At 33.5% G+C, this 27,701-nt stretch overlaps 4 protein-coding genes and 1 long non-coding RNA gene across 8 annotated transcripts in view; 3 read left to right on the top strand and 2 right to left on the bottom strand.

The window, feature by feature from the left end:
- Positions 1-27,701, top strand: part of LOC136348759 (probable 2-oxoglutarate dehydrogenase E1 component DHKTD1 homolog, mitochondrial) — a 50,504-nt gene that overhangs the window by 6,092 nt on the left and 16,711 nt on the right. Inside the window, exons 13-16 of one of the 2 annotated variants that reach the window (XM_066299901.1) lie at positions 356-476; positions 548-736; positions 1,595-1,680; positions 1,918-2,030. In XM_066299901.1, coding sequence (XP_066155998.1) covers positions 356-476; positions 548-736; positions 1,595-1,680; positions 1,918-2,022 — 501 coding nt within the window. In that variant the 3' untranslated portion in view covers positions 2,023-2,030. Of the gene's footprint in view, positions 1-355; positions 477-547; positions 737-1,594; positions 1,681-1,917; positions 2,070-27,701 lie in introns of those variants that run through there. The other variant, XM_066299893.1, reaches the window with a different exon arrangement.
- LOC136348841 (uncharacterized) lies at positions 2,509-5,506 on the bottom strand. Its single transcript, XR_010733729.1, has 2 exons — positions 4,830-5,506; positions 2,509-2,760 (listed from the first exon to the last, which is right to left on the bottom strand). It is a non-coding gene; the product is annotated as an uncharacterized lncRNA (long non-coding RNA).
- LOC136348821 (uncharacterized) lies at positions 7,616-11,861 on the top strand. Of its 3 annotated transcripts, none has more exons than XM_066299973.1 (2): positions 7,616-7,743; positions 9,542-11,861. In XM_066299973.1, the coding sequence occupies exons 1-2, from the start codon at positions 7,708-7,710 to the stop codon at positions 9,794-9,796; spliced, it is 291 nt and encodes a 96-aa protein (XP_066156070.1). In that variant the 5' UTR covers positions 7,616-7,707; the 3' UTR covers positions 9,797-11,861. The 3 variants fall into 3 exon arrangements, with proteins under 3 accessions (XP_066156070.1, XP_066156084.1, XP_066156078.1); XM_066299987.1 differs by lacking the exon at positions 7,616-7,743 and adding an exon at positions 8,308-8,461; XM_066299981.1 differs by lacking the exon at positions 7,616-7,743 and adding an exon at positions 8,844-9,193.
- On the bottom strand, positions 12,091-14,239 carry LOC136348903 (uncharacterized). Its single transcript, XM_066300089.1, has 2 exons — positions 13,874-14,239; positions 12,091-12,443 (listed from the first exon to the last, which is right to left on the bottom strand). The coding sequence occupies exons 1-2, from the start codon at positions 14,058-14,060 to the stop codon at positions 12,091-12,093; spliced, it is 540 nt and encodes a 179-aa protein (XP_066156186.1). The 5' UTR covers positions 14,061-14,239.
- Positions 14,217-18,768, top strand: LOC136348810 (uncharacterized). Its single transcript, XM_066299961.1, has 2 exons — positions 14,217-15,239; positions 18,563-18,768. The coding sequence occupies exons 1-2, from the start codon at positions 15,018-15,020 to the stop codon at positions 18,650-18,652; spliced, it is 312 nt and encodes a 103-aa protein (XP_066156058.1). The 5' UTR covers positions 14,217-15,017; the 3' UTR covers positions 18,653-18,768.

The following is a 27,701-nucleotide window of genomic DNA, read 5'->3' as shown; positions in this document are numbered from 1 at the left end:
TTGATATATTGAGTAAAAATCTGTACTTCGGTTTTTTACAAAATTGAATGTTGAGTAGCTATTAATAAGACTTTTAAGCTTTGTGCCCATATTCTCCTTCTATTTTTGGAAACATATCGCCCTCGACTACTGACTGAACTCCACGTCGCGTCATTCGGCTCTGCAATGCGCGTGCGTTATAGTCTCACTTTCCGCATTCGTTAGGTAAAGGTAGTTGTTTGCGGTATTAGAAAGTATATTGCTTCCAATTCAGGCGGAAAGTGTTTTTCCCGTACGAGATTGCCCGAACGGCGCAAGTAAAGTTCTGTCAAACAGTATAAGTTTCCACACTTGTTAAGAAAATATATATTTTCAGATGTTGAGAAACTATAGAAAGCCCTTGATAGTATTTACACCAAAAATTCTTTTAAGGGCACCTGAATGCGTCTCGAAATTCTCTGATATGCAAAAGGGCACCTGTTTTAAACCAGTTTTAGGTAAGTAAAAGAGTGTTAAGGGAAAAAATTAATTAAGAGGCAAACTACTATTGTCTACTTTCCTGTTCTAGGTGACATAACAGTTAATCCTCCTGCAGTAAAAAGGGTAATTTTAACATCAGGAAAACATTACTATTCCCTAGTTAAGGCAAGGGAAAATTTGGGAGACAATACTACTGCAATTGTGAGAGTGGAATGTTACTGCCCATTTCCTACTGGCGAACTTATGTTGGAAATTAAAAAATATCCAAATGCACAAAGTAAGTTTGGTAGCGTTAACCAGAATATTTTGTTAGTGGCCGCAGAAATTACTTAAAAACTCTGTACTTACTGAGTACCGTGTCGGTCATATTTTAATCATTCTGTGACACATTCAGCAACTTGACGGTGGTCATATTTAAAATTCTCTATGACGCTTTAACCATCAAAGACTGCAAAGCAAGTAATGTATGACTGTTAAAACGTTGAAAACAAGAGGTGCGCAAAAAATAGAGTGCTGTGGCGACCATATTGTCATATTGTACGACGTAAAACAATTGAGAATTATGGTAGCCATTTTGCCAAAATGGAGTCGAAGACAAAGAAGACGGACATAATACCCTGACAGTCAAGGATAGGTAAATCACGTGACAAACATTATAAGCAAAATAATCGACAGTTATCATAACTTTACGACTATGATTTTGATGATTCACCGTCGTCTATGATGGCTGACATATTACTTTAACTGATAGTTAGGGAAAAGAAGAAAAACATAATGGCCATGCATAAAACAACTGATTACCGTGGTAACCATAATGCTATAGGACGCTGAAAACAATCGATAATTGCGGCGGCCATATTTATATTGCCAGTAGCGTAAAACAAATGTCAAACATGACGGCCATATTGCACTATACGTTTACACTTATAGTGCAATATTACGTAATCGACAATATGACCACAATTTTGAATATATTAATAGTGGACATATTACGTTAATTAGGAAACCCCGAAGAAATGACGTAAAGTATCACACGATAAACATGACAACCGTTTTGACTCTTTCGTACGGCCATAAATAATATAATGCGAAGGTTTATGAGCCATTTCATTGGACACAAAACTTCCTTTCTTAGGCTACATTTGGTGCCAAGAGGAACCACAAAACATGGGGGCTTGGACGTTCATGAAGAGGCGGTTTGAAAATCTCCTTGGAAGACCAGTAAGTAATTTTCATTGATTAATAAATATTTTTACTTTAGCTGCATAGTTTTCTCTTGATTCGTCTTCTGAACAGAACAAACAACTGTGTTTTCTGTGAAGTTATTAGTCAATTTTTAATTTCATCGAAACATCTGTTTGATATTTGAGTTGATACGAACACTGATATGTCATGTGTCAAATGTCAAATCATTGGGTTCGTCCGTTTTAGAGCATTTCTTTCGACATTTTTTTTTAGCTTAAATACTGTGGTCGCTCCACTCAGGCCTCTCCAGCAGTCGCAGTTGCATTTCTTCACAAACAGCAAGAAATTGAAATACTCACCAAGCCTTTTGTCATGTAATTAATTTGTATTTTTTGTACACAAAGGAATATATTTTTCAAGTTACACATATGTGCATACTTATTGCTACAACTTGCCGAATATAGGAAGCGATTCGGGATTTTTGTTGGTAGACGCGAAGGCCGGAGAGAAAACACATTCGGGGAACTATTCGATCGAATATAAGGCGAACTGATAGCGAATCAAGGCTCTAGTCCAGCCACTTACGTGGTTCAAACAAATTTGTTTCATTGCAAAAACCGCGATCGTCTGAACTATGGTCCCTCGCAAAGTCGCAAGGACCGGGCTAATCCACAGTTCATTGACTAGGTGCGGTAAAATACCATGACCCGCGGGTCTTCCTACGTTTGACGAGCCATAGCGATTCGAATATTTGTAATTTTTGTAGCGAGGAGAAGGCGAACATCTCTAAGGGTTAAAATTCTCAATGAATTCACCACAAATTCACAGAAATTCTATAGGGTTTAAAAACGAGATTGCTCGCTCTTCCTGTTTCGGAGATTTCTGATTAATTTGAACACTCTCTATATAATTATTGTTTTAAATCCTGATCTCATTGTTACTGTGGAATGTAAGAAAAAGTTACAACTTGTCGTCGAGGAGCAGCAATGGAAAGAAAATGGCAGCCCAAACTAGGAAGCATCCTACGAAAATGGCGGCTATGCGGGTCTTTTTGTGGTCCCAAATGATCACATGAACTTTTTTCGTTTTGTTGTTCGGGTAGTAAGGATTCTGGATCTGAAATTCCAATGGGAATTTACAGTAATATGGCTCGAATAATATGAATTAATGGAAATCTTCCAGTAAAATCTCTTTGGAGAATTTAAGGTTAAATAAGAAAAATACAAGTGACACAATTTAACTTAAATCGTTGCAACTTTCAGCAATTTGTTAGTAAGAATATGGCTGTATTGAGTAGAAAATTCACACTGGTTCTAAAAAAATAAAAAAAATATCGGAAAACTGAAAATTTGTAGACGTGTCGTTTTCTTCGCTTTCGACATCAATAACAATTTCTTTTTTTCACGAGGTCTATAGAGTTTTCAAGAACCATGTCAAGCTTTTGGTCCAGGAAAATGGATAGAAAGTTTTACCTGGGAACTTTTTTCGTACAATACTCTTTTACTGATGACGAAAACGCTTAAATCAAAAGAATCAATGACTATTCATACAGTTTTCGCAATCGTCCAAGAATTGTCGCAGGTTGTTTTACAACAGAATTTTTTTTTATCAGCGATTAGTTGCACATTTGTTACAATCGGATAAACTTCCTCCATACCTGCAACTGAGCATTTTTTTCGGATTAGTGCGGATTGGGTGTTTTTCTCTCTATGTGAGATTAAAATATTCACCCTATATACGTATACCGTGTGTCCCCGAATAGGTGAATCGATTCTTGGAAGAGGTAAAAAATGTTCTATTTAAATTTTCATTTTTTGGGGTTCAACTCTGCTTGGTTAAAGGCTAATTTTTAATATAATTTCACTTTTAGACATTCAAGTATGTCTTGGAAATTAAAAAAAGAAACATTTTCCTGTAAAGTGTATTTTCTGTGACAAATACGACATAACGTTATCAAGAAAAGTTATTTGGCATCGAGACCTCAGTCCATATACTAAATTTGAAAGCTCTCGGCCAATTTCGATTTCTCAAACTGGGTCGTATTTTCCAAGTCAAAAAATTTTATTTTCACTAATTATTTTTTATTAATATGATAAACTATTATCATAAGACAAACTAAAAAATGTATAATCTCTTATTACATTTTTTTTGGCTAAATGATCGATTTGTTGAAAGATGACTTGGAAGAATGAACAGCATATCTTAGCCGTCCAGATTCCCAGATCAAATAGTTAATGAAGAACATATTTCAAACAGTTCAGAAATATTAAAAAAACAGAAAAAAGGTGGCAGTTCGACTAATTCATAGAGAACACGTACAGAGGGCTTTCAAAGAATTTGAATGTCGTATTGAAAAATGAACAAATTTAGGAGATTTAGTGGAGCTTTAAGTTTAATGTAATATTATACATTTTTTAAGTTATATAATGATAATAATTTATTATTTTAATAAAACAAAATTTGATAAAAATAAAATTCTATAGTTCAGGAAATAAAACGAAATGTGACAAATCAAAGGTACCCAAGGACTTTCAAATTCAATATATGGGCTTAGGTCTCGATTCTAAACAACTTTTCTTGATAACATTATATCGTATTTGACACAGAAAATACTCTTTACAGGAAAATGTTTTTTTGAAAATTTCCAAGACATACTTGAATGTCTACAAGTGAAATTATGTTAGAAATTAGTCTTTAATCAAGCAGGGCCGAACTCCAAAAAAAACGAAAATTGAATTCATTTTTTTTTTACCTTTTGCAAGAATCTGTTCACTTGTCTCAGGACGCCTTGTATACATAGGGTGTGCCTGAAATGACTGTACAATGCTCGAGCAAAAATGAGGCGTTCTAGAGGAATTTCCCTATATCGAAAGTTGCTCCGTTTTGCCGCTTAATTTAAACTTTAGTACTCTGTGGCGTGTTGTTTTGTCGCTACAGGGCGTGAAAGTTCTCAAATTAAGCGACTAAACGAAGCAACATTTGATGTAGGCAAGCTTATCTAAAACACCTCATTCTCGGTTAAGGGATTTTTTATCAAGCGTTGTACAATCAATTCTGCGACATTATGTATATCGATACAGAACTTACTCATGCACTTTCTGCGATTTGGAACTTTCTCCTGAACGACCCTGTATGATGGTTTAGTAGATAGATACCCTTTAAATGGGCATATTTAAAGTCCTCACCTCCATTTCAAATACAGAATCCCTCTTATCCAAAGTTTCAGTGCTTTCAGACAACATATGGCCGGATACAAAACTATCAACACATCACACACTGGAATTGTAATATAAAAGAATTTATCTGTGTTGCGTAATATATTATGAATTAAAAGCGACAATCATTAAATTTACATTTGCAAACACATTTAATTATACATCATCATGCCATGGATATCCTTGAACGTTCTGAAATATTCTTTCTGTGTTTACTACGTACCACAACGCAACACTTTTGACTGAAAATCTGTTTAAATGCAATAGAAAGTTTCTCTGCTTCAGGAGATCTAAAGTTCTTCCACCTTTATCAACATCTGATTTATTATTAGATGCTGTTTACGGAAAGATGTTTAAAAATCACTTTCGTCTGCCTGGTTCGTCCAATCATTGACCGCAGTAATTAATTATTAACAAAACATGTTGTTTGGTATTTACTTAAATGGCTTTCCCTGAGGTCACAAACCATAATCATTATATCAGCTGGTAAAATACTCACACAGTACCGTACAGTATTAGTTTGTAGTTAAAACCCCCAGGTAAAATAGTTATTGATGTCGCCAGTAGCTTCCTCCAGTTACTGATGATTATCGCTGAATTACAACTTGGTACTAATTACAAAAAAATACTTGAATTTTATATTTTTATCGTGGTGGTTCTCCAATGCACTTATCGACTTGAAGCTTCCAACGAGTGGATTTAATGTTTAAAATACGTAAGTATATCTATACAGGGTAATTCGTTTACAATGGGAAAACCTAAAGCTGGAGACACTATCCGTTAAATGGGGACGATTAACCTAAATACGCCTTATCTGAAAGTTGGTAGTCTTGTAAGTGTATATAAAGTGTTGAAAGTAAAAATTTTAATTAATTTTTTGCCCCTATTCAAAAATATCTAGGTTGGATACTTGAAAATTTGTAAAATTATGTTTTTTACATATGGCGAATAAGATGCGTTTTGCAATTTTCACGTCAATGTGTAGATTCAAGAATATCAAAGAGAGTTCTTTTTCTGTGCCAAGCGAAGACTTACAGGTGCTGTTATAAATCTCTTTCCCATTCTTCTATCTCTCATCAGTTTGCCTTTCCCGCATTTTTGTTTAGAGATTTACGTCCGACAGAGATTGATTTGAGAATATGAAATAGAGAGAGGGGGGGGGGGAGGGGGAGAGGGGGGGGGGGAGAGAGAGAGAGAGAGAGAGAGAGAGAGAGAGAGAGAGAGAGAGAGAAAGTTTTCTTCAAATGTTAAATGTAAAAGATGCATTTTTTCTTCTATCTCTCTCTAGTTCACTCGATCCTTTTATGTCTCGTATTTTCTCCAAGCTTACTACTGAATTGTTGATTGGGCATTGCATTAAGCATGTATATATGTTGATTTGTGATAGATATCAACTGGAAACTATAGTAACCTGTTGTCATTCGTGATTACTTGACACACAGGTGACGTAGTGATATTAAGATTTTGAACGATGATCCTAAAGAAAAGGAAATTATAGTACGAAGACATGTCCTATTTTGTAAGTAAATAGCTTATTATTTCTATTAAAAGCTATTTATTCGTTAGATGAGGAGTAGGTAAAGAGTTTATTTTAAGTTCATTGGACTAATTCAGAATGACGGGCCATCTAGCAACGTCTCATAAAAACCTATTGATATTTACATAGAAGTAAACGAACTTTAGGAAAATCGGGACAGGTGGCGTTCTTCTTATAAGAAGCTACATGAGTATAACAAATTCCTCAAATTTTATCTCCATATCTAAAACTGTGAAAAATGGAAAATGTCACGAATATACATATCTTAGTTTGGGTCAATTACTGAACTTGGCAAGCATAATGCCTAATTTATGATCAAATTCTTTGATCTTCGATTGTAAATTCGAGCTGTTGAAAAGGTCCAAGGGAAATTGAGGAATGGTTCATGGAAAACGAAACAAAGAATATTATTTTTAATTTCTTTTAAATTTGCCATTTCAAGTAGCTCTGTTTGAGTTAATAGTAAAATTGGGGAAATTTTTACTCGAAAAAGGTGCAAAAATCGACAAATTTCGACACTAAAGTGTCCTTTATTATAAGTGTGATATTTGATACTTTGATCCAGAGTCTCGATAGATATTCCAAAAATGAGAAACTGAAGTTGAGTTTATTGGTTTAATTTTCCCGAAAGAATCATATATTTTACGAGTCATTTTCGGATACATTCGCTTGAAATAAAGGTAAAATTGGGCCAATTTTTAGAACTCTAAATTAAGTTGAAAATAAAAAACTAAGGAATTATTTCTTAAATGTATCCTCCATTACGCATTTCCAATCAAAACATCTGACACAGATGCCGCTTAATATCTCAAAACTGGCGAGAGAAAATGAAAATTCAGCTTCTTCGTCCAGTGTTCTCACAAAAGTGTCCTATATTCTGAGAGCCACTTTCCGTCTACTCTTCTTGAAATAAAGGTAAAATTGCCTATTTAAGATCCAAAAAAAAGTTAACAAGCGTTACAGAAATAATCAGGGTTTTCTTATCCTTATGGCCGGGCTTGAAATCCAATATTTTTACATGAAAAAGTCACTGAATTTTTTAATCAAATTTCATGGCACCATTCCGGTTTCTCATAAACAGGTCTCTTACCCACGAAGTGAAAGTCGCCAAAGCACCAGTGATAACTGGCGGTCTTTTATGTTATCTAGAGTGTTCAAACTGACCGCAACACTTACCTAGGTTGGTAAACTATTAAATAATAAAAATGCCATTATGTTATTTGTTATTGTTAAATGAAAAACCGCAGCAGTAGATTTCTTTGTAGCGCGACATCGTTTGTTTCGGACGGATTCTGTTTGTGACCACTCAAAATGGATTTAAACTTGAGGAATAACAACGATTACTGCGTAAGTAAGTGCTTTTAAGTATCAAAAGAATGATTTATTATGTGCGGGTTTAATTGCACTACCATATTTAAAAATCGTCTTTATACTTTTACCTTCCAGCATACTGGGTACCTACCTATATTTACATTGGAAATCCCACTACTGTAATTTAGATGCTTAATTTACAGTGTTTTTTAGCACAAAAAAACGAACACACATGTACGTATGTGACTGTGCACCATAAATTTTAATGACCTTATGAATTTACATACCATCGGCGATAATCCCTATCAATACGATTATTTGCATAGAATGGGCTACCTATTAGAACAACACTTGAAAACAAAGGCAATTCATATGAGACCCTTCATGAGACTTATTAAAATGGACTTGGTTTAAATAACATTTTCTTGCACACTATTATATATTCATTTTATTTAAATACATGACTCCTAGGTCATCACTAGATGGCGCCACGTAAATATTATGTACATTGTTCGTACATCACGGCAAGTCTTATTGCAGACGTAGTCTGCGCCCAATCTGGCTCATATTTATTAGCAATAATTCACGGAACTTAAACTGATATCGCAGTTTTCTAATGATTAGTGGAATCTTCCCTGACGGGTGTAAATAGACCCAATTTTACCGATAAATTATGTGATAATTAGGCCAGTTTGTTGTTTTGAAAGTGCAATTGTGTCCATTCAAAATTGCTTTGCGCAAAATGTTTCTGAGTGTAGGTAATTGTCTCAGAACCTATTACTTAATTTGTTGCTTGACAATATAATATTAGTCGTAAGACAACACTGGCTCAATCAATTTAAAATAATTTTTAAAAATTTTGAGGTGAGTTTTGTTGCCCACTCAAGGTTAACATTGATTAGTATACAGGGCGTCATAATTGCATCGGCATTGAATGGCTCGCTAGTAGATCTAAAAATATGCTGATACCATCCCAGAAGAGATATTGATCACTCAAGGTCATTAATAGAGTAATATTGAGCAACCAAATTATGTGAGATATCATCTACGTTTATTCAATTGAACTACCATAAGGCCAGTTTTCAGTATGAAAATCCCCCATGGGCTGTTCAGAAAAAGGTCAAATTAATATTATTCAAGCTCTAATATTCTTCAACCATTAAAGCTAAAGCCATTTTTCTCTTCTTTGTACTCTTTAAGATATTGATATGAATCAATAAAGATAATTCTTCTGATAAACTTCCTGCTCCTGATATTTAAGCGACATTTTTTCTGTAAAATGCAAAAGTTTTCTCTATGTTGTTATTACTTAATGCTTATCTAACAGGCATGTACCTCTTACCTATCAGAAACATCGATTGCACAGTTTCTTTATTATCAATATTGTATGAGAAACCAGCGAGACGTAAACAAGCGTGGTTTTTTTTGATAACGTACGGCATTGTATTGATATTTAGTGGTGCTCGAAATGGAGGAAATATGTTTGGTATGTCTAAATACATTTTTCTGGCTATTTTGGTTAATTTCTAATAAAATTCAGAAGTTCAAATTGTCACAAAGACAATTCATACTAAAAAGGCTTATATCGGGAATGGTCTCCTTCAAATATACTAGGTTCAACCGACTGGTATGATATTGAATCTCCTTTTGAATCCTTCGCTGGCACAGCTAGATGTTCCCATCATTTTTTAATACCCTCAAACGACAAAGTTGTAAGAAAATATGTTTTTTTATTTATTTCAGAAAAAGGAATAATTCTTTGACCAATGAATCTTCAATCATAACTTTTTCTGAAAATTATCTCAAATCTTCCTAAAATTCACCCTATTTTCAGATGGAAAACAAAGGTTTCAGGGAAACGGAGACCGGAACCGAACTCAATAAAGTCACCATCACCGGAGAAATCAATTCCATCGCCACTTGCACCCCTGAGGTTTGCCGGAGGACGCGACAAGAATTTCAACCACCCAATTTGATCAACCACAGCCCTTGGAACCAAAAAAAGACTTATTTTTTCATTGGAATCATTTGCTTAATGGTAATATGGATTATCGCGTATACCATAGTCAGTAAGCTGAAACTTGTATGAGTTGACCATAGGATGCGAAAACATTTATGTGATTGATACGCTATTTTATATATAGGGCGGACAAAAATATAATTAAGTAAAATAGAAAAAGTGGGTGACATTTGTAATGCACGTGTGATATATTGTGTAACCTGGAGCTAGGGACAGAACATAATTTTTCTATTTTTGCTGCTGCGTGGCAGCTCGTTAATTTTCTGTTCATTACTTCATTGGGTTAAGTTAATAGTAATACTACAAAAGTTATTTTCTATGCGCATTGTTGCTATTTTTTTGTTAACTAAACATAGGTGGCATAGTATTTAAATAAAATTTACGATCTTTGTGAAGTATCGCTGCTTAGTACACTTAAATAGCTATATGTGGTTTTCACAATCTGAAAATTAGTATCAACTGTACATTTTAGTGGTGTTTTTACTATGTTAGTCCTTACCGCAGTAAAGAGAGAATAGTTCAATTTCCCAATTGGTATCGCTCGTAATTCGACTGATCGCTGTGATCGTTGAATAACATAAGGAATTATTTTCTGTATTTCGATGCAATAATCGTACCAATTGCTTAAATACAATGAGTCTCCTATTCTGGAGATCTGCAGTAAATAATCTTTTTAGATATCAAATGAGATTTTTCTTGAAAGCTAAGATGGTTTATTGAAAAATTGCAACGTACCGCTCCTTCTAGTTCCTGTCCAGTTTTGCACGTAAACCAAATGGAAAGTAGATACATACAGCCATAAAACATAAATTTATAATATCCCTAAAATGATCGAGTTGCTATTAGTATTTAACTAACTGTATGGTTCTATATTAAAATAGTTACTCTTATTCCATGGTATAGAAAAAAGGCTGTTATAACAGATGTCGGTAATGTTATATGCCCAAATGTTTTTTGGGATGTCCTGTCTAACTCCTCACATAAACTAAAATTTAGTCAAAGATTATATTCGGGCAGATAATGACAGATGGACAGTTGCTATTATATTTAATATCCCTTTCAGGGCGATCAGTAATATGCAAATATTTGTTAAGAAATAATTATTTACATAACAAGCTAAGAATGGAATTCTTAACGCATGAGCGTGAAATTTTGCTCACGTGCTTGGCACGAGGGCAACCATCACGCGTAAGTGTTAAGAATCTTCGTTACGAGTTATCCTCATTATTTTTTCACGACAGTGGTTCATTTACAATAAATCCTTATATACATTATACAGGATGTTTGGAAAAGTTTGCGCGAAATTTAATGAGGTGAAATTAGAGCGACAAATAGTAGAAAAAGTTCCTAAAAACGTTGATCTGACGGATCTGAGATATGGCTTTCCAAAAGGGTCCTATCATTTGGATAATTTTAGAAATAACTTTCCTTCTGATTAAGATAATGGATTGAAAATTGTAGATACCATAAATGTGTTTAATTATCATAAGTTTAATCAAAATCGATTATAAAAAAGAATAGTTTTTTAGCTACTCTTTATAAAAATTGTTTGAAAAGTTTTTATTCATTTGAATTGTCAAGCAAATAATATTATTTTCTAATAAATTAGATAAAAAAAAAAAAATTATCCACTTTTTTTCGACTTCTGTGTGATTTAGTCATGAAATGATTATTTTTGAACTAAAATATGGCTCAGAACAGTAAATTTTTTAAAAACATTTTCACATAGTAGACATTTTTCATAGTGACAGTTTTATTGTAGTGATTGTTCCTTACATGTTTTTTATGCATTTCATGATAGAAAAGTTATAACCTAAAATTTTATATGAAAATTTATTTTCTTTATTCTTTTGCTTTCTCATATTAATTAGCAGCTTTGTAGATACATGCGTAGATCTCTTTCAGGGTGCCGACTATTTCATATCTCAGTAAGAATGCTCCGTCGGATTAATGTTAGCAGGAACTATTTTTACTATTTTCGTCTCCATTTTCGCCTACTTAAGTTCTGCACCAACTTTTACAAACACTCCGCATATCGGAGGGATTGGGATACGAACTAAAACTGATACACCCTATATATGGTAGGAATACCGTTTCTACTTACTTTAATATATAATGATGATATTCCATACAATGCACGAATTTTCTGTACTGCTCTTTCGGAGCTTCAAATGGATCAATCTGACTAAACATCATAGACAGATGTTGTGATTTATCTTCAATAAAACTACTGACTTCGCCTGGTAAAACAACAATTTGATTAAATGGAGAGTTTGTTATTACGATTAAATATTGATACACCAGCAATAAACGCTTAGCTACAATGGAATTCTGGAGACCTGAAGGTAGCCAGAATGGGAACATCAATCCGCACGTTTCATTTCTTTCAGAATTCTAAACAGTAAAACGCTCAGAAGAATATTTGTAAAAATGATGAAACTCACATTTAAGCACGTGTTTTCATGGAATATCTCATAAATTGCAACAATTGATATTCCAGAAATCGTGCACACGAAGTAAACAGCTAGGAATGTTGCTTTTTCTTGTTTTAGGTGATCAAAATTTATCGATTTTCCAAACTTTGTGCAGTCAACAGTACGTTTGAATAGCTCAGACCACATTTCATGTTTGATTACGAAGACGATAACAGTACTCGATATGAGAGTGGCTGCTAGCGTTACGGGAACAGTTGTGACCAGCTCAACATAGTCGAAATCTGGAAAAAAGTGAATGTAGAAGATTTTCAAATCTAATATGAGATCATATACTATTATTGTTCACAGTGATAGAAAAATCGTGGCTAAGTTGGTTATTTAAAAAATTTCTATATTTTGGGCTCCCTCTATATTTCATTTATCCGATAGGCAATTCAAAAAGTAAAGAACGGTTTCTAATAGAATTTTTGCAGAATAATCTAGTGGACCTTACGGCTTAACCACATTTAATTACAATAATGATTATTCATATGTTCTTATTAAACATATTATTGGTTATTTTGAATCGTCTTGTCAAAGAATTTCAATTTAAACGTATAACTTTTAGCGTTTGAATAAAAGCAGATAGAATAATTATAAGGTAGGGAAGAAAATTACAATGTGGAAGTTTGCGAGCAAATCTACTATACGGCCATTCGGCTAGTTGCATTGCATTGCACTGATTATTACAGATAGATAGAGATTCAGAGTGTAAATCAGTTAATCAGCTAAAACCATTTTTTTTGGTTGGATCTTGGTTTGAAAATCAGAGTTAACAATTTATTATTAGGGCACCTTGTAACCCTGAACATAAAATATTAATATGGGAAAGTGCTTTTTTTGAGTCTGCACATGTGATCCAATTAAAAAACTTTTAGATAGGGGTAATAATAGTCAAGACCAGTCATCATTCCACAATTTTTTAATTTTATGATTAGAGCCTCTTTGGCTCAAAACGTTCCCAAATGTAAAAAATTCGAATATCCCGGGTAGCCGTTCGTTGTTATGATTTGTCTGAGTTAAGGTCAGAATTAAACAAACACAAAGCCACCAATAACATAAGCGTAAAAATCCCATATCAAACGAATTTTCCCCTTTTTTTACATTTTATTCAATTGCAATAACAGAAAAATGAAAACGAATACATTAAACAACAAGTTACATATTAATGTTTAACCAAACAAGTAAATAAAAACAAATAACTTTAACATTATTTTAAAAAATGTTTACAGTATGTTTTCAAAAATATCACCGACCAATTTGACCAATTTTGCCCTCGAACGGTTACGCGGGATAATAAGTTTTTTTTAATTTTTCAGGCATTTTCCACCAAAACGGCTCTAAATAGAAGATTAAAAAAACTGAGTAATGATGGCTGCTCTTGAGTATTATCACTTCTAGGTAAAACTTTTTCAATTCGATGAACCGTGCAGACGTAAAAAAAATAAAAATTGATTCCCAACGTTAATCTCTTATGTCCATCGTTCGCCTGGACACGTGGTATTATAAGATATTATGAATCGTGTCATCAAAAGCTATGAAAAAAGTGGATAGTAATTATTTGTTGATGTTCCTTAACACACGAGATACCCAAAAGAGCTAACGAAAATGGGACACTATAAAAATGAATCTAGCTATAATTATTTAAATTTTTGACATGTTTCTCACTTACTTATGATGTCGAAAATACACATTAACATTGGTCCTAGTATAAATGAAGCATTCCAAATTATTGCCCAAATGCAGTATATTAAATAAAATTGCATTTTGCTTTGATGGTTTAAGGGATAATACCTGCATAGCCCTAAAACTGTTAAAGTGACGTAAAACGGCATATCTTTTTTAATAGGATACACCATTTTGGATTAAATAAGTTTGAGAATTCGAGTCTCAAATGTGGCAGTAGCTGCAAAAGCTTTTTCGAAATTACGTTAGTTTCGTTACTTTCATAATATATTAGTTCTTCAATGCAACAGCGTTTTCAATGTACTGATGCTCGGAGATTTAATTTCTACGGAATTTCCCCTTCAGAAGAGTTTTTCCCGATTCTCTGACCCCGATGAGCCTAATGAATAATTACATGTCCTTAAAATTACATTTTCAATTGGTATAAGTTAAATAATTCATGAGTAACTCCATACAGAGTGGTCCAACGCGTTTTCCCAAACGCCGAGCTGGAATAGGTAATGAAATCACGTCGCTTTCAATAGCTATAATTAGCCCTATTAATCTGTTTTCTTGTGTCTGCCTTCTTCACCAATAATAAAAAAAGAAAAACATCAAGCAAGAAATCCGGATTTAAATGAAATTTTGCCTACCTCATATCATAAAGTAAGCAGAATTCCACTCGTTAAACAAAGCAGTGCTTTTTCCAACGTATTATATAAATGTCGATTGCACACAATAATTTATATGTACATTCTGCACAAGTAAATTAATACAAAAATACAAAAATTATAACAAAACATACTGTATGCTATGCCACACAAATTGGTGTGTATGCCAAAGCGTTATAAAATATTGATGATATCTATACAAATCCGTAGATGTAATTCGAATTTTAAACGATTACTGCAACATTGATAGAATCTTTAATGGCAAAATTATGTAATTGAAGGTCCATTATATAATTTTGTTAAAAACTACTGTATTAATGAATAGTGTTTGTGGTTAATTTGCAATAAAATATGTTCACTGTTGCAAAACCAGCCAACATGGTAATTGATACATTTGATTTTGATTTCATTTTTGAGCGACTGATCTAGAAAGAGAAATGACATTGGTAATTTCATTAAAAATCATTTCTTATATTTGAAATGGCAATGTTTCGGGGGTTCTTCGGAGTTTCTACGATCGTCGTGATCGTGACCTGTATTGTTCTACAACCAAGCTTTCCTACGTCACTGCTTCGTCTCCCCTCGCGGCTTAAAGGACTCATCGCCCGAACATCAAGAGAAAACCCACAACAATTTATCTTTCGAATTAGCCCCCGCGGCATCTTGCAGTCCAGACAAAAGGAAATTATGTTCCATAAGGCGGTAAACGACATGTCAATTTATAATCACTTTTTTGATCAAGGTCATTACAGAGCAGGATGTAACTAAGCCCTGTTGTATTTAGTTAATAAGACAACCATTGTCCTGGGCAGGTCCATTCATATCATTAGTTCAATAGGCCACAGTTGGGTATTGTTTAACCTTGCCATGACGGAAGTCAAATAAATTCATAGGATTTTTAACCAAAAAAGTTTTCTAAGTATTTAGAAAATTTCTATGGAGAGAGTGTATACAAACACATTGAGACAAGACCGCGTATATTACCGAATTGGCATCAATTACCTATGTACGCAATAGTGTTGATCTTTGTTATGTATTTACCTTCAGATTTTTGAAGTCGAGGAATTGGTCTGATTACGAAATAATTGAATATCTACAGAAAAATGAATGACGAAGGTATCTGTACCACATCATTATAACCAAATAATTGTTATAAACAATTTAAACCTTTTGCTGTGTTTATGATATGTATTGAGAACTGACGTCCATCCTTTGCCTTCATTCAAAGTGAACTTTTTTCTCAATTTCTAATCTTATGACATACATTTTATAATTTTACTTTGCTACATCTTGACCGGATGGTGAATGAAATTTTTTGCCGTTCCGTTGTACGACTATAGAATAAGATAATCTAAAGTTAATATACTGTAAAATAATATATGCGTTTTTTTAACGATAGTTTGGACAATTTCCATAGTGTTATTTTGTACAGAGAACTTAAAATAAAACGTACTAAAACTGGATAAATCACATTTTTGTACATAACTGTCTTAAAGCATCATCAGGCCGTAGCGTCTTATACAGACATTTGCAGATATGGGTTCTTATACTGACGTGAAACATCCTGTATACATTATAGTTATTAATGTTAGTTCAGAATAGTAGCAAAAGTCATTAATGTTAAAAGTTCAGAGTTTTCAAAACTCTAGTAATAAGGGTCGGAGCAGTGGTGGGTTAGTCAAAGTTGTCATTTTAACAAAATGCTCTTTTCTAATCATGCTCGGGGTTTCATGGCGTCTTCAATGAGTTGAAATTTGGCCCGGAGGCAGACGTCGGAAATCTGGGTTTTTGATACCTTTGCGGGTACGTAAACGTAAAAAAGAAGAAATCTCATAATTTTTGGATTTCGCGTTCAAGACAGCGAGGGAGAGAAATAACTCTCTCGGAGACAGGAGATGTGGCAGATGGAAAAGGGCATCGTTTGGGTTATCTTCGCCGTATTTAACATTTAATAGTAGATGTCCGTCTAAAAGGTGTAAATCCGAATTAAAAAGTTGTTAGTAAATTCAGCCTTTTCATCCATCGTGACCCACAAAGGTCTCAAAAAATATTTGACCAACGTACTCTCTGTGGAACGAAAATTGGGAGATTTTATGTAGTTCTCACGCGAGGTGATTAATTTCGCTGTGAACTATTTGTGCGTATGTCCGTAATACAGCGAATTAGAAATTTGAAAAAATCCACAAAATGCTCCATTTATGACTATATGAAGCTGCTATAAATGGAAAAATTTTAATAAAATTTTAAGTTGTGAAGAATTTTTGAATTTCACTGCACAAAGTATGTTTTAACCTATAATTTTCGACTTCTCCGTATAAGCGAAAAATTCTCGAAGAGACGCAAATAAAATCTCCGAGTTTTTTTCTATACGTGAATGATTTGCGAGCTTTACTTGAAAATTCGTCAATTCATAAATATCGAGCGTTGATTGCAACTCTTACGAAAATTTGGCTAAGAACCAATAATACTTACAAAACTTTTCAAGCTTTAACAGCAAATTTTTGCACAACGATTATTTGCCTAGAATGTTACCTAATAGAAAAACTCTTAAAAAAAACAAAGGCAATTCATACAAAACTCTTCATGGAATTTGTTAAAATGGACTTGGTTTAAATAATATTTTCTTACACACCATTATATCCATTTTATTCAAGTGCATGACTCCTAGGTCATCACTAGATGGCGCCACGTAAATAATATGTACATTGCTCGTACATCACGGAAAGTTTTATTGCACACGTAGTCTGCGCCCAACTTGGCTCATATTCATTAAAAATAATTGCTGGAATTTAAAATGATATCACTGTTTTATAATAATTAGTGGAATTATCCCTTATGGGGATAAATACACCCAATTTTGCTGATAAACAATATGATAATTATGTCAGTTTGTAGTTGTGAAAGTGCGATTGTGTCCGTTGAAAATTGTTTTGCATAAAATGTTTCTGAGTGTAGGTATTTGTCTCATAACATATTACTTAATTTGTTGCTTGACAATTTTAATATCAGTCGTAAGGCAACACTGACTCAGTCATTTTAAAATAATTTTTAAAAACTTTAAGGTGAGTTTTGGAACCTACTCAAGATTATCATTGGTTAGTATACGGGGTGTTATAATTGCATCGGCATTGAATGGCTCGCTAGTAGATCTAAAAATATGCTGATACCATCACAGAAGAGATATTGACCACTCAAGGTCATTAATAGAGTAATATTGAGCAACCAAATTATGTGAGATATCATCTACGTTTATTCAATTGAACTACCATAAAGGCCAGTTTTCAGTATGAAAATCCCCCATGGGCTGTTCAGAATAGGTCAAATGAATATTATCCAAGCTCTAATATTCTTCAACCATCAAAGCTAAAGCCATTTTTCTCTTTTTTGTAGTCTTTAGGATATGGGTATGAATGAATACAGATAATCCTCTTGATAATTTTCCTGATCATGATTTTTAAACGACAATTTTTCGGTAAAATGCGGAAGTTGCCTCCATATTTCTAGTACTCAATGCATATCTAATAGGTATAAGCTTCTTATCTATCAGGAACATCGATTGCACTGTCTCTTTATTATCAATATTCTATGAAAAACCGGCAAACTGTAAGCAAACGTGGATTTTTTCTAATAACCTACGGTATTGTAACGATATTTAGTGGTGCTCGAAATGGAGAAAATATATTTTGGCATGTGGAAACTTTAGTTAATTTCTAAAAAAAAATAAGTTTAACTTATAATAAAGAAAATGTATACTACAAAGACTTACAGAAGAAGTAGTCGCCTTCAAATATGCTAAGTTCAATCGATTGGCATGCTATTGAATCTTCCCTTGACCCCTTCGTTGGTGCAGCTAGGTGATGCCAATATTTTTTTAAAACCCTCAAACATAGAAGTAATGAGAAAATGTTTTCTTTTCTATATCAAATAACGGAATTATTCTATGACCAAAGAATTTTCAGAAATCTTCTGTCATGACTTTTCACGCAAATAATCTCAAATCTCGTTCAAATTTATCTTATATTCAGATGGAAATCAAAGGTTTGAAGGAAACGGAGACCGGAACCGAACTCAATAAAGTCACCATCACCGGAGAAATCAATTCCCTCACCACTTGAACTCCTGAAGTATGGCGGAGGGTGCGATAAGCGTTCCAACCCTACAATTTGGACAACAATAGCTCTTGGAACCAAAAAAAAAAACTTATTTTTTCATTGAAATTATTTGCTTGATGGTAATACATGTATATCATAGTCCGTGAGCTGAAATTTGTGAGTTCACTATAAGATGCGAAAATTTTATCTGATTGACATGCTATTTTATATACAGGGGTGACAAAAACATACTTAAGTAAAATATACAAAAAGTGGGGGATATTTGTAATGCATGTGTGATACATTGTATAACTTGGAGTTAGGGGGAGAACATTATTCTTTTATTTTTGCTCCTGCAGGGCAGCTCCCTAATTTTCTGCTCTTTACTTCATTGGGTTAGGTCAATAATAATACTTAAAAATTCATTTTGAATGCTCATTGTTGCTACGTTTTTGTTAACTACACAAAGGTGGGGCGGTATATTAATAAAATTTATGATCTTTGTTAAGTTGTGCTACTCAGCAGACTTAAATAACTATACGTGGTTTTTACAATCTGAAAATGAGTGTTAACGGTACATTTTAGTGGTGTTTTTACTATGTTAGTCCTTACCGCAGTCAAGAAAGAGTAGTTCAATCTCCCAATTGGTACCGCCCGTAATGCGACTGATCGCTGTGATCGTTGAATAACATAAGGAATCATTTTCTGTATTTCGATGCAATAATCGTACCAATTGCTTAAATACAATGAGTCTCCTATTCTGGAGATCTGCAGTAAATAATCTTTTTAGATATCAAATGAGATTTTTCTTGAAAGCTAAGATGGTTTATTGAAAAATTGCAACATACCGCTCCTTCTAGTTCCTGTCCAGTGTTGCACATAAACCAGATGGAAAGAAAATAAATGCAGCTATAAAATATAAATTTATAATATCCCTGAAATTATCGAATTGGTATTAGTATTTAACTGACTGTATAGTTTCATATTAAAATAGTTACTCTTATTCCATGATATAGAAAAAAGGCCGTCACCGCAGAAGTCGGAAATGTGATATACCCACATGTTTCTTTTGATGTCCTGTCTAGCTCCTCACACAAACTAAAATCCAGTCAACACTTATATGTGGGCAGATAATGATAGATGGACAGTTGCTATTATATTTAATATGCCTTTTAGGGGGCTCAGCAATATACAAATATTTGTTAAAAAATAGTTATTAGCATAACAAGCTAAGAATGGAACTCTTAACGTATGAGCGTGAAATTTTGCTCATGAGCTGGGTGCGAGGACAGCCATCACGGGAATATGTTAGGAAACATCGTCGCGAGTTATCCTCACTATTTTTCTCATGACCATGGATCAATTACAATATATCCTCATATAAAGTATACAGGATATTCGGAAAAGTTGGCGCGCGAAAGTTAATGAGGTGAAATTAGAGCGACAAATAGTAGAAAAAGTTCGTAAAAACATTGATCTGACGGAGCAGCGTTATTGAGATATGGTTCATCACAGGGATGCTATCATTTGGATATTTTTAAAAATAACTTTTTGATTAAGATAATGGAATGAAAATTAAAGGTAATAATTATACCATAAGGATCTTTAAATATCTTAAGTTTCATTAAAATTCATTATAAAAAAGAATAGTTTTCTAACTACTCTTAACAGAAATTTTTCGAATAGTATCTATTCATTTGAATTACCAAGCAAAGAATATTATTTTCTAATCAGTTAGATATTTTTTAAGAAATAATTCTCCATTTTTTTCGAATTCTGCGTGATTTAGTCAGAAATAACTATTTTTTTAACTAATGTATGGTTCAGAACCGTATTTTTTTTTAAATATTTTCACATAGTAGACATTTTTCACAGTGACAGTTTCATTGTAGTGTTTGTCACTTACACTTTTTTCATGCATCTCATGATCTAAAGTTATAACCTAAAATTGTATATAAAAATGTATTTTCTTTACTGTTTTGCTTTCTTATTTTAATTAACAACTTTGTAAGTACAATCGCAGGTTTTTTCAGGGTATCGACTATTTCCATTACAGAAAGTGACAATCACTATAATGATTCTGTCAGCATAAAAAATGCCTATTATGTGGAAAAGTTAAAAAGAGTTACTGTTCTGAGTCATACCTTGTTGTAAAAATAACTATTTCTGACTAAACTTCATGCAATTCTAAAAAGAAGGGTATTTTTTTCGCAAAAGTGTGATTTATTAGAAAATAATATTATTTGTTTGATAGTTCAAATGAATAAAAACTCAGAAAAATTTCTGTTAAGGGTAATTGGAAAATTACTCTTATTTCGAATCGATTTTGATGAAACTAATGTTAGTCGAAGACGTTTATGATATAATTATTACCTACAATTTTAATTTAATTATCTTAAGCAGAAAAAAAGATATTTTTTCAAATATTCCAACGATTGGACCCCTTTTGAGGGACATATCTGATTAATGGTGCTCCGGCGGATCAATATTTATAGAAACTATTTTTATTATTTTTGGTTCTGTTTCTGCCTACTTAAGTTTTGTGCTAAATTTTCCAAACGCTACAAATATGTAGAAGATTGGGACACAGACTAAAACTGATACACCCCGTATTTGGTTGAAATAGCCATTCTACTTACTTTAATATATAATGATGATATTCCATACAATGCACAAATTTTCTATATTGCACTTTGGGAGCTTCAAAAGGATCAATCTGCCTGAACATCCTAGACAGATGTTCTGATTTATCTTCAATAAAACTACGGATTTCGCTTTGCAAGGTAACAATTTGAGTAAATGCGGAATTTGTTATTATAATGAATAATTGATACACCAGCAATAAACGTTTAATTACAATTGAATCTTGGAGACCTGAAGGTAACCAGAATGGGAACATCAATCCGCATACTTCATTTTTTTCAGAACTCTAAACCGTAAAACTCTCAGAAAAATATTTGCAGAAATGCTGCAACTTACATTCAAGCACGTGTTTTCATGGAATATCTCATAAATTGCAACAACTGATAGTCCAGAAACTATGCACATGAAGTAAAGAGGTACGAATGTCCTTCCTTGTTGTTTTAGGTGATCAAAGTTCTTCGATTTTCCAAATTTATTGCAGTCAGCAGTACGTTCGAATAGTTCAGACCACATTTCATGTTTGATTGCAAAGATGATAATAGTGGTTGATATGACAGTGGTGGCTGTCGTTACGGGGAAAGTTGTAATCATCGCAACATAGTCGAGATCTGAAAAGGAGTGGATGTACAAGATGTCTCAAATCGAATAGGAGATCATATGTTATTATTGTTCACAGTGATAGAAAAATCGTGGCTAAGTCGGGTATTAAAAAAAAATCCATATTTTGGGCCCCCTCTATATTACATTTATCCGATAGGCTATTCAGAAAGTAAAGAACGGTTTTTGATAGAGTTTTTGCAGAATAATCTTGTGGATCTTACGGTTTAATCACATTTAATTGCAATAATGATTATTTATATGTTCCTATTAAACATATTATTGGTTATTTTGTATCCTTTTTTTATCTTTTGTATCGTCTTGTCAAGGAATTTCAATTTAAACGTATAACTTTTAGCGTTTGAATAAAAGCAGATAGAATAATTATAAGGTAGGGAAGAAAATTACAATGTGGAAGTTTGCGAGCAAATCTACTTTACGGCCATTCGGCTAGTTGCATTGCATTGCACTGATTATTACAGATAGATAGAGATTTCAACAGAGTGTATTTCACTTAATTAGTAGAAAGAATTTTTTGGTTCGATTTTGGTTGTAAAATGAGAGCCAACAGTTTGTTATTAAGACAACTCGTAACCCTGGACATAAAAGATCAATATGGGAAAATGGTTTTTATTTTTTCACCCTCATGGATTATCTACTTGAAAAACTTTTAGATGGTGATAATAGTATTCAGGATCGGTCATCATTTCGCAGTTTTTTCGACCGTTTAATTGAAGCCGTTTTGCCTCAAAACGTCTGCAAATTTGAATGTCCACGGATAGTCATTCGAAGTTACGATTGGTCAGAGTTACGGTCAGAATTAATCAAACACAAAGCCACCAACAACATAAGCGTAAAAACCCCATATTAAACGAATTTTCCCCTTTTTTTACCTTTTATTTAATTGCAATAACGAAAAAATGAAAACACATAAATTAAACAACAACCTACATATTACTGTTCAACCAAACAAGTGTATAAAAATAAAAATGTTTAACATTGCTCGCAAAAAATATTTACAGTAAGTTCAGTTCTCAAAAATATCATCGACCAATTTGATCAAATGTGCCCTCGAACGGTTACGCGGGACATTAAAATTTATTAATTTTGAAGGTGTTTTCAACCAAAACGGCTCTAACTAGAAGATTGAAAAAACTGGGGAATGATGGCTGATCTGAGTATTAGCGCTTTCAGGTAAAACTTTTTCAATTGGATGCCCCGTGCAGGCGCAAAAAAATTAAAACCGATTTACCATGTCAATTTCCTATGTCCATGTCTGGACAACCGGTATTATTAGATGTTATCAATCGTGTCATCCATAGCTTTGGAAAAAGCTCATAGTAATTTTTCTTTTGATCATTAACAAGCGAAATAACCAGTAGAGCTAAAGGAAATGGGACACTATAAAAATGAATCTTGCTATATTTATTTAAATTTTTGACATGTTTCTCACTTACTTATGATGTCGATAATAAACATTAACATTGGTCCTAGAGTAAATGAAGCATTCCATATAATTGCCCAAATGCAGAATATTAAATAAAATCGCACTTTGCTTTGATGGTTTAAGGGATAATACCTGCATAGCCCTAAAACTGTTAAAGTGACGTAAAACGGCATATCTTTTTTAATAGGATACACCATTTTGGATTAAATAAGTTTGAGAATTCGAGTCTCAAATGTGGCAGTAGCTGCAAAAGCTTTTTCGAAATTACGTTAGTTTCGTTACTTTCATAATATATTAGTTCTTCAATGCAACAGCGTTTTCAATGTACTGATGCTCGGAGATTTAATTTCTATGGAATTTCCCCTTCAGAAGAGTTTTTCCCGATTCTCTGACCCCGATGAGCGTAATGAATAATTGCATGTCCTTAAAATTACATTTTCAATTGGAATAAGTTAAATAATTCATGAGAAACTTCATACAGAGTGACCCAACGCGTTTTCTCAAACGCCGAGTTGGAAGAGGTAATGAAATCACGTCGCTTTCTATAGCTATAATTAGCACTATTAATCTATTTTCTCGTATCTGCCTTCTTCACCATTGATAAAAAAAGAAAAACATCAAGCAAGAAATCTGGATTTAAATGATATTTTGCTTACCTTATGTCATAAAGTAAGCAGAATTCCACTCGTTACACAAAGCAGTGCTTTTTCCAACGTATTATATAAATGTCGATTGCACACAATAATTTATATGTACACTCTGCACAAGTAAATTAATACAAAAATACAAAAATTATAACAAAACAGGCTGTATGCTATGCCACACAAATTGGTGTGTATGCTAAAGCATTATAGAATATTGATGATATCTATACAAATCCGTAGATGTTATTCGAATTTTAAACGATTACTGTAACATTAATAGAATCTTTAATGACAAAATTATGTAATTGGAGGTCCATTATATAATTTCGTTAAAAACTACTGTATTAATGAATGGTGTTTGTGGTTAATTTTCAGAGAAATATATTCACTGTTCCAAAATCAGGGAATATGGGAATTAATACATTTGATTTTGATTTCATTCTTGAGCGACTATTTAATCTAGGGGGAGAAACAAAATTGGTAATTTGATTAAAAATCACTTCGTTTTTTTGTAATAGCAATGTTCCGGACATCTCGTGGAATTCCAAAGATCCTCCTATTGTGACCTGTATTGTTCTACAACCAAGCTTTTCTACGTCACTGCTTCGCCTCCCCTCGCCTCTTAAAGGACTCATCACCCGAACATCAAGAGAAAACCCACAACCATTTATCTTTCGAATTAGCCCCCGCAGCATCTTGCAGTCCAGACAAGAAGGAAATTATGTTCCATAAGGCGGTAAACGACATGTCAATTTGTAATCACTTTTTTGATCAAGGTCATTACAGAGCAGGATGTAACTAAGCCCTGTTGTATTTAGTTAACAAGACAACGATTTTCCTAGACAGGTCACTTTATATAATTGTATTGCGTAGGTTCAATAGGCCACAGTTGCGACCTGTTTAATGTTGCCATGACGGAAGTTAATTAAATTCATTCATTCATCCAAAAAACTTTCCGAGCATTCAGAAAAAGTTCATGGAGAGAATCTATCCAAATACAATGAGAAAACATGGCGTATATTGTCGAGTTATCATCAATTACTTGTGGATGCGCTAATGCTGATCCTGGTTATGTATTTACTCGCAAGTTTTTGAATACAAGAAACTTGTTTGATATGGAAATAATTGAATAGCCATAGAAAAAGAATCAACGAATATATCTGTACCGCACCATTATAACTAAATAATCGATTTAAACAAGTTAAACCCTTAATTGTGTTTAGGACATGTACTAAGAATTGACGTACATTCTTTGCCTTTAGTCAAACCTATTTTTCTCTCAATTTCTAATTTCACGATACACATTTTATTAATTTTATGTAGCTACACCTTCACAGGATGGTGAACGAAGATTGTTAGTTCAGATAAGGGACTTTAGAATAAAATAATCTAAAGTGAATACTGTATAAAGTAATACAGGTTCTTTTAACGAAATTTCGAACAATTCCGTAGTGTTATTTTTTGCAAACAAATTAAAATAAAACGTGCTAAATCTCTATAAAATACATTTTTGCACATAACTGTCTCAAAGCATCATCAGGTCGTAGCGCTTTAGAGGGACATTTGCAGACATGGTTTCTTATACCCATGTATTTTCTATTGTTCCACTAAAAGTCGTCGGAAATTTGATCCTATAGTTCTGAATCACCCTGAATACCTTATAATTATTAATGTTAGTTCAAGGTAGTAAAAAAAAGTCATTAATGTTAAATGTTCGGGAGTTTCAAAGCTTTAGTAATGAGGGCCGGAGCACTCGCGGGTTAGTCAAATTTGTCATTTTTGAAAAATGCTCTTTTCTAATCATGCTCGGGTCCTTATGGCGTCTTAAACGAGTTGAAAATTGGCCCGGAGGCAGACGTCGGAAATCTGGGTTTTTCATACCTTTGGGGGTACACTTCAATAGACGTTAAAAAAAGAAGAATTCCCAAACTTTTTGGATTTCGCGTGCAAAGCAGCGAGGGAGTGAAACAGTTCTTTCGGAGACAGAAGGAGATGTGGCAGATGTAAAAGACTATCGTTTGGGCTACCTTCGCCGTATTTAACAGTATTGTCCATTTTTTAATATATTATTTAAAGTATTTCCTAGTAGATGTTCGTCTAAAAGGTGTAAATCCGAATTTAAATTGTAATAATAAAATTTGCCTTTTTTGTCCATCGTGAGCCATAAGAAATCCAAAAAATATACGTCCGATGTAGTTGCGTAAAGCTCAGAGAAGAGAGAATTGAGAGATTTTGTGAAGCTCTTACACTAGGTGATCGATTTCGTTGTGAATTATTTGTGCGTTCTTCCGAAACCCAGCGAACTAGAAATTAAAAAAAAATTCCAATTTTTTTCCATATATGCCTACATGAAGCCGTCACAAACGGAAAACTTCAAATGAAATTTTAAATTGTGGAAAATCTGCCGACTTCACTCTGCAAAGTATAATTTTATCCATAATTTTCGAACTCTCCCATGTAAGCTAAAAATTCCCACAGAAGCTCATATGAAATCTCAGAGTTTTTCTATACGTGACTGATTTGCGAGTTTAGCTTGAAATATCGTCAATTCATAAATATTGAGCTTTGATCGCAGGTCTTAGGAAAATATGGCCCAGAACCAGTAAATCTTACAAGGCTTTCCAAGCTTTAACGGCAACTTTCGAGCCCTTTTTGGCAATATTTCAAGGCAGTGAAAATTCCGTATCGAGGTGTATTAAAAAAGTTTTATCGCATACATATCAAAGTGGCATGTGTCAGCGTGAAAACTTTTTGTGAGCCACTGATATGCGTGCGGCAAAACTTTTTACTGCATGTGTGCTAAAAAATACTTAATTAGATAACACAATTGAATATTTAATTAGCGCAAATGCTTTTGTAAATGGTACTTTACCACCCTCGATTGCTGACCTAACTTCGCTCTGAATTTTTTCGGCATGGTCAATATACACAATAAAAAAAAATGATGTTATCTGTTTTCAGCTCACAACTGTGTGCGGCAAAATTAAAATTGATTTCAGGCTGTGCCCTTTAGGACCTATTCCTACATAGGTGGGGTCTCTAGGACAATAACGTATGTATAGGAACGTGCCAGGGTACTTTAATGTATTTGATGACGTATCTGGGAGGTGGCCAATATGTTGCGGGACGCTCGAAATAATCATAAAAATTAAGTTTTAGATGTGTAATCGTTCCAAATAAAAACATTATTTGCGTATCAGCTTTTTGGCGGTAAATTTTTTTTGGGTATGATTTTGATCAGGTCAAAGAAATCGAATGAAGTATCAGCTAAAGTGAGTCGAAAGAAGTAAATTACAGTTCGAGAATAGTATTCAGCATGTTACGAACGAGACGAAAGTTTGCGAACGAGCTGCAGGCGAGGTCAGTAATTTCGCCGAGAAAAGTAACATATGCTTTAGAGTAGGGTATAGAGGGTGTTTCATAAACATACCGACAAACTTTCAGGAAACGTAGAGCTCATAAAAACAAATGTTTAGATCGAATAAAGTTGAGTCTGAACGGACGCCACTGGCATTGTTGGAAATATTCTGCCTTCTCTAGAACATGCACGTTCATCCCGTTAAAGCGTGTTTCCAATTTCATGTTCTTATTAAAAATCGTTTCCGAAACATTTAACAAACTAAAAAAAAAAAGAACTGAACGTCTTTATGTTAAAAACGAAGCGATTTCTAGCTTTATTAAATCTAAATATTTAGTTTTGTGAGCTCTATCTGCCCTGAAAGTTTGGCAGAATTTTTAGGAA

Source organism: Euwallacea fornicatus, chromosome 2, assembly GCF_040115645.1.
Source record: "Euwallacea fornicatus isolate EFF26 chromosome 2, ASM4011564v1, whole genome shotgun sequence".
Classification (NCBI taxonomy): Eukaryota; Metazoa; Arthropoda; class Insecta; order Coleoptera; family Curculionidae; genus Euwallacea; species Euwallacea fornicatus.
This window is presented reverse-complemented; position numbering and strand designations above follow the sequence as displayed.

Excerpts from the sequence above, each read along its gene's own strand:
- LOC136348821 (XM_066299973.1), top strand. The coding sequence starts at position 7,708 with ATGGATTTAAACTTGAGGAATAACAACGATTACTGC. Across the intron at positions 7,744-9,541 it reads GGAATAACAACGATTACTGC|ATGGAAAACAAAGGTTTCAG; the intron begins GTAAGTAAGTGC and ends CCCTATTTTCAG.
- LOC136348903 (XM_066300089.1), bottom strand. The coding sequence starts at position 14,060 with ATGGTGTATCCTATTAAAAAAGATATGCCGTTTTACGTCACTTTAACA. Across the intron at positions 12,444-13,873 it reads GTGTATTTTCGACATCATAA|ATTTCGACTATGTTGAGCTG; the intron begins GTAAGTGAGAAA and ends ACTTTTTTCCAG.
- LOC136348810 (XM_066299961.1), top strand. The coding sequence starts at position 15,018 with ATGGCAATGTTTCGGGGGTTCTTCGGAGTTTCTACGATCGTCGTGATC. Across the intron at positions 15,240-18,562 it reads AAATTATGTTCCATAAGGCG|ATGGAAATCAAAGGTTTGAA; the intron begins GTAAACGACATG and ends TCTTATATTCAG.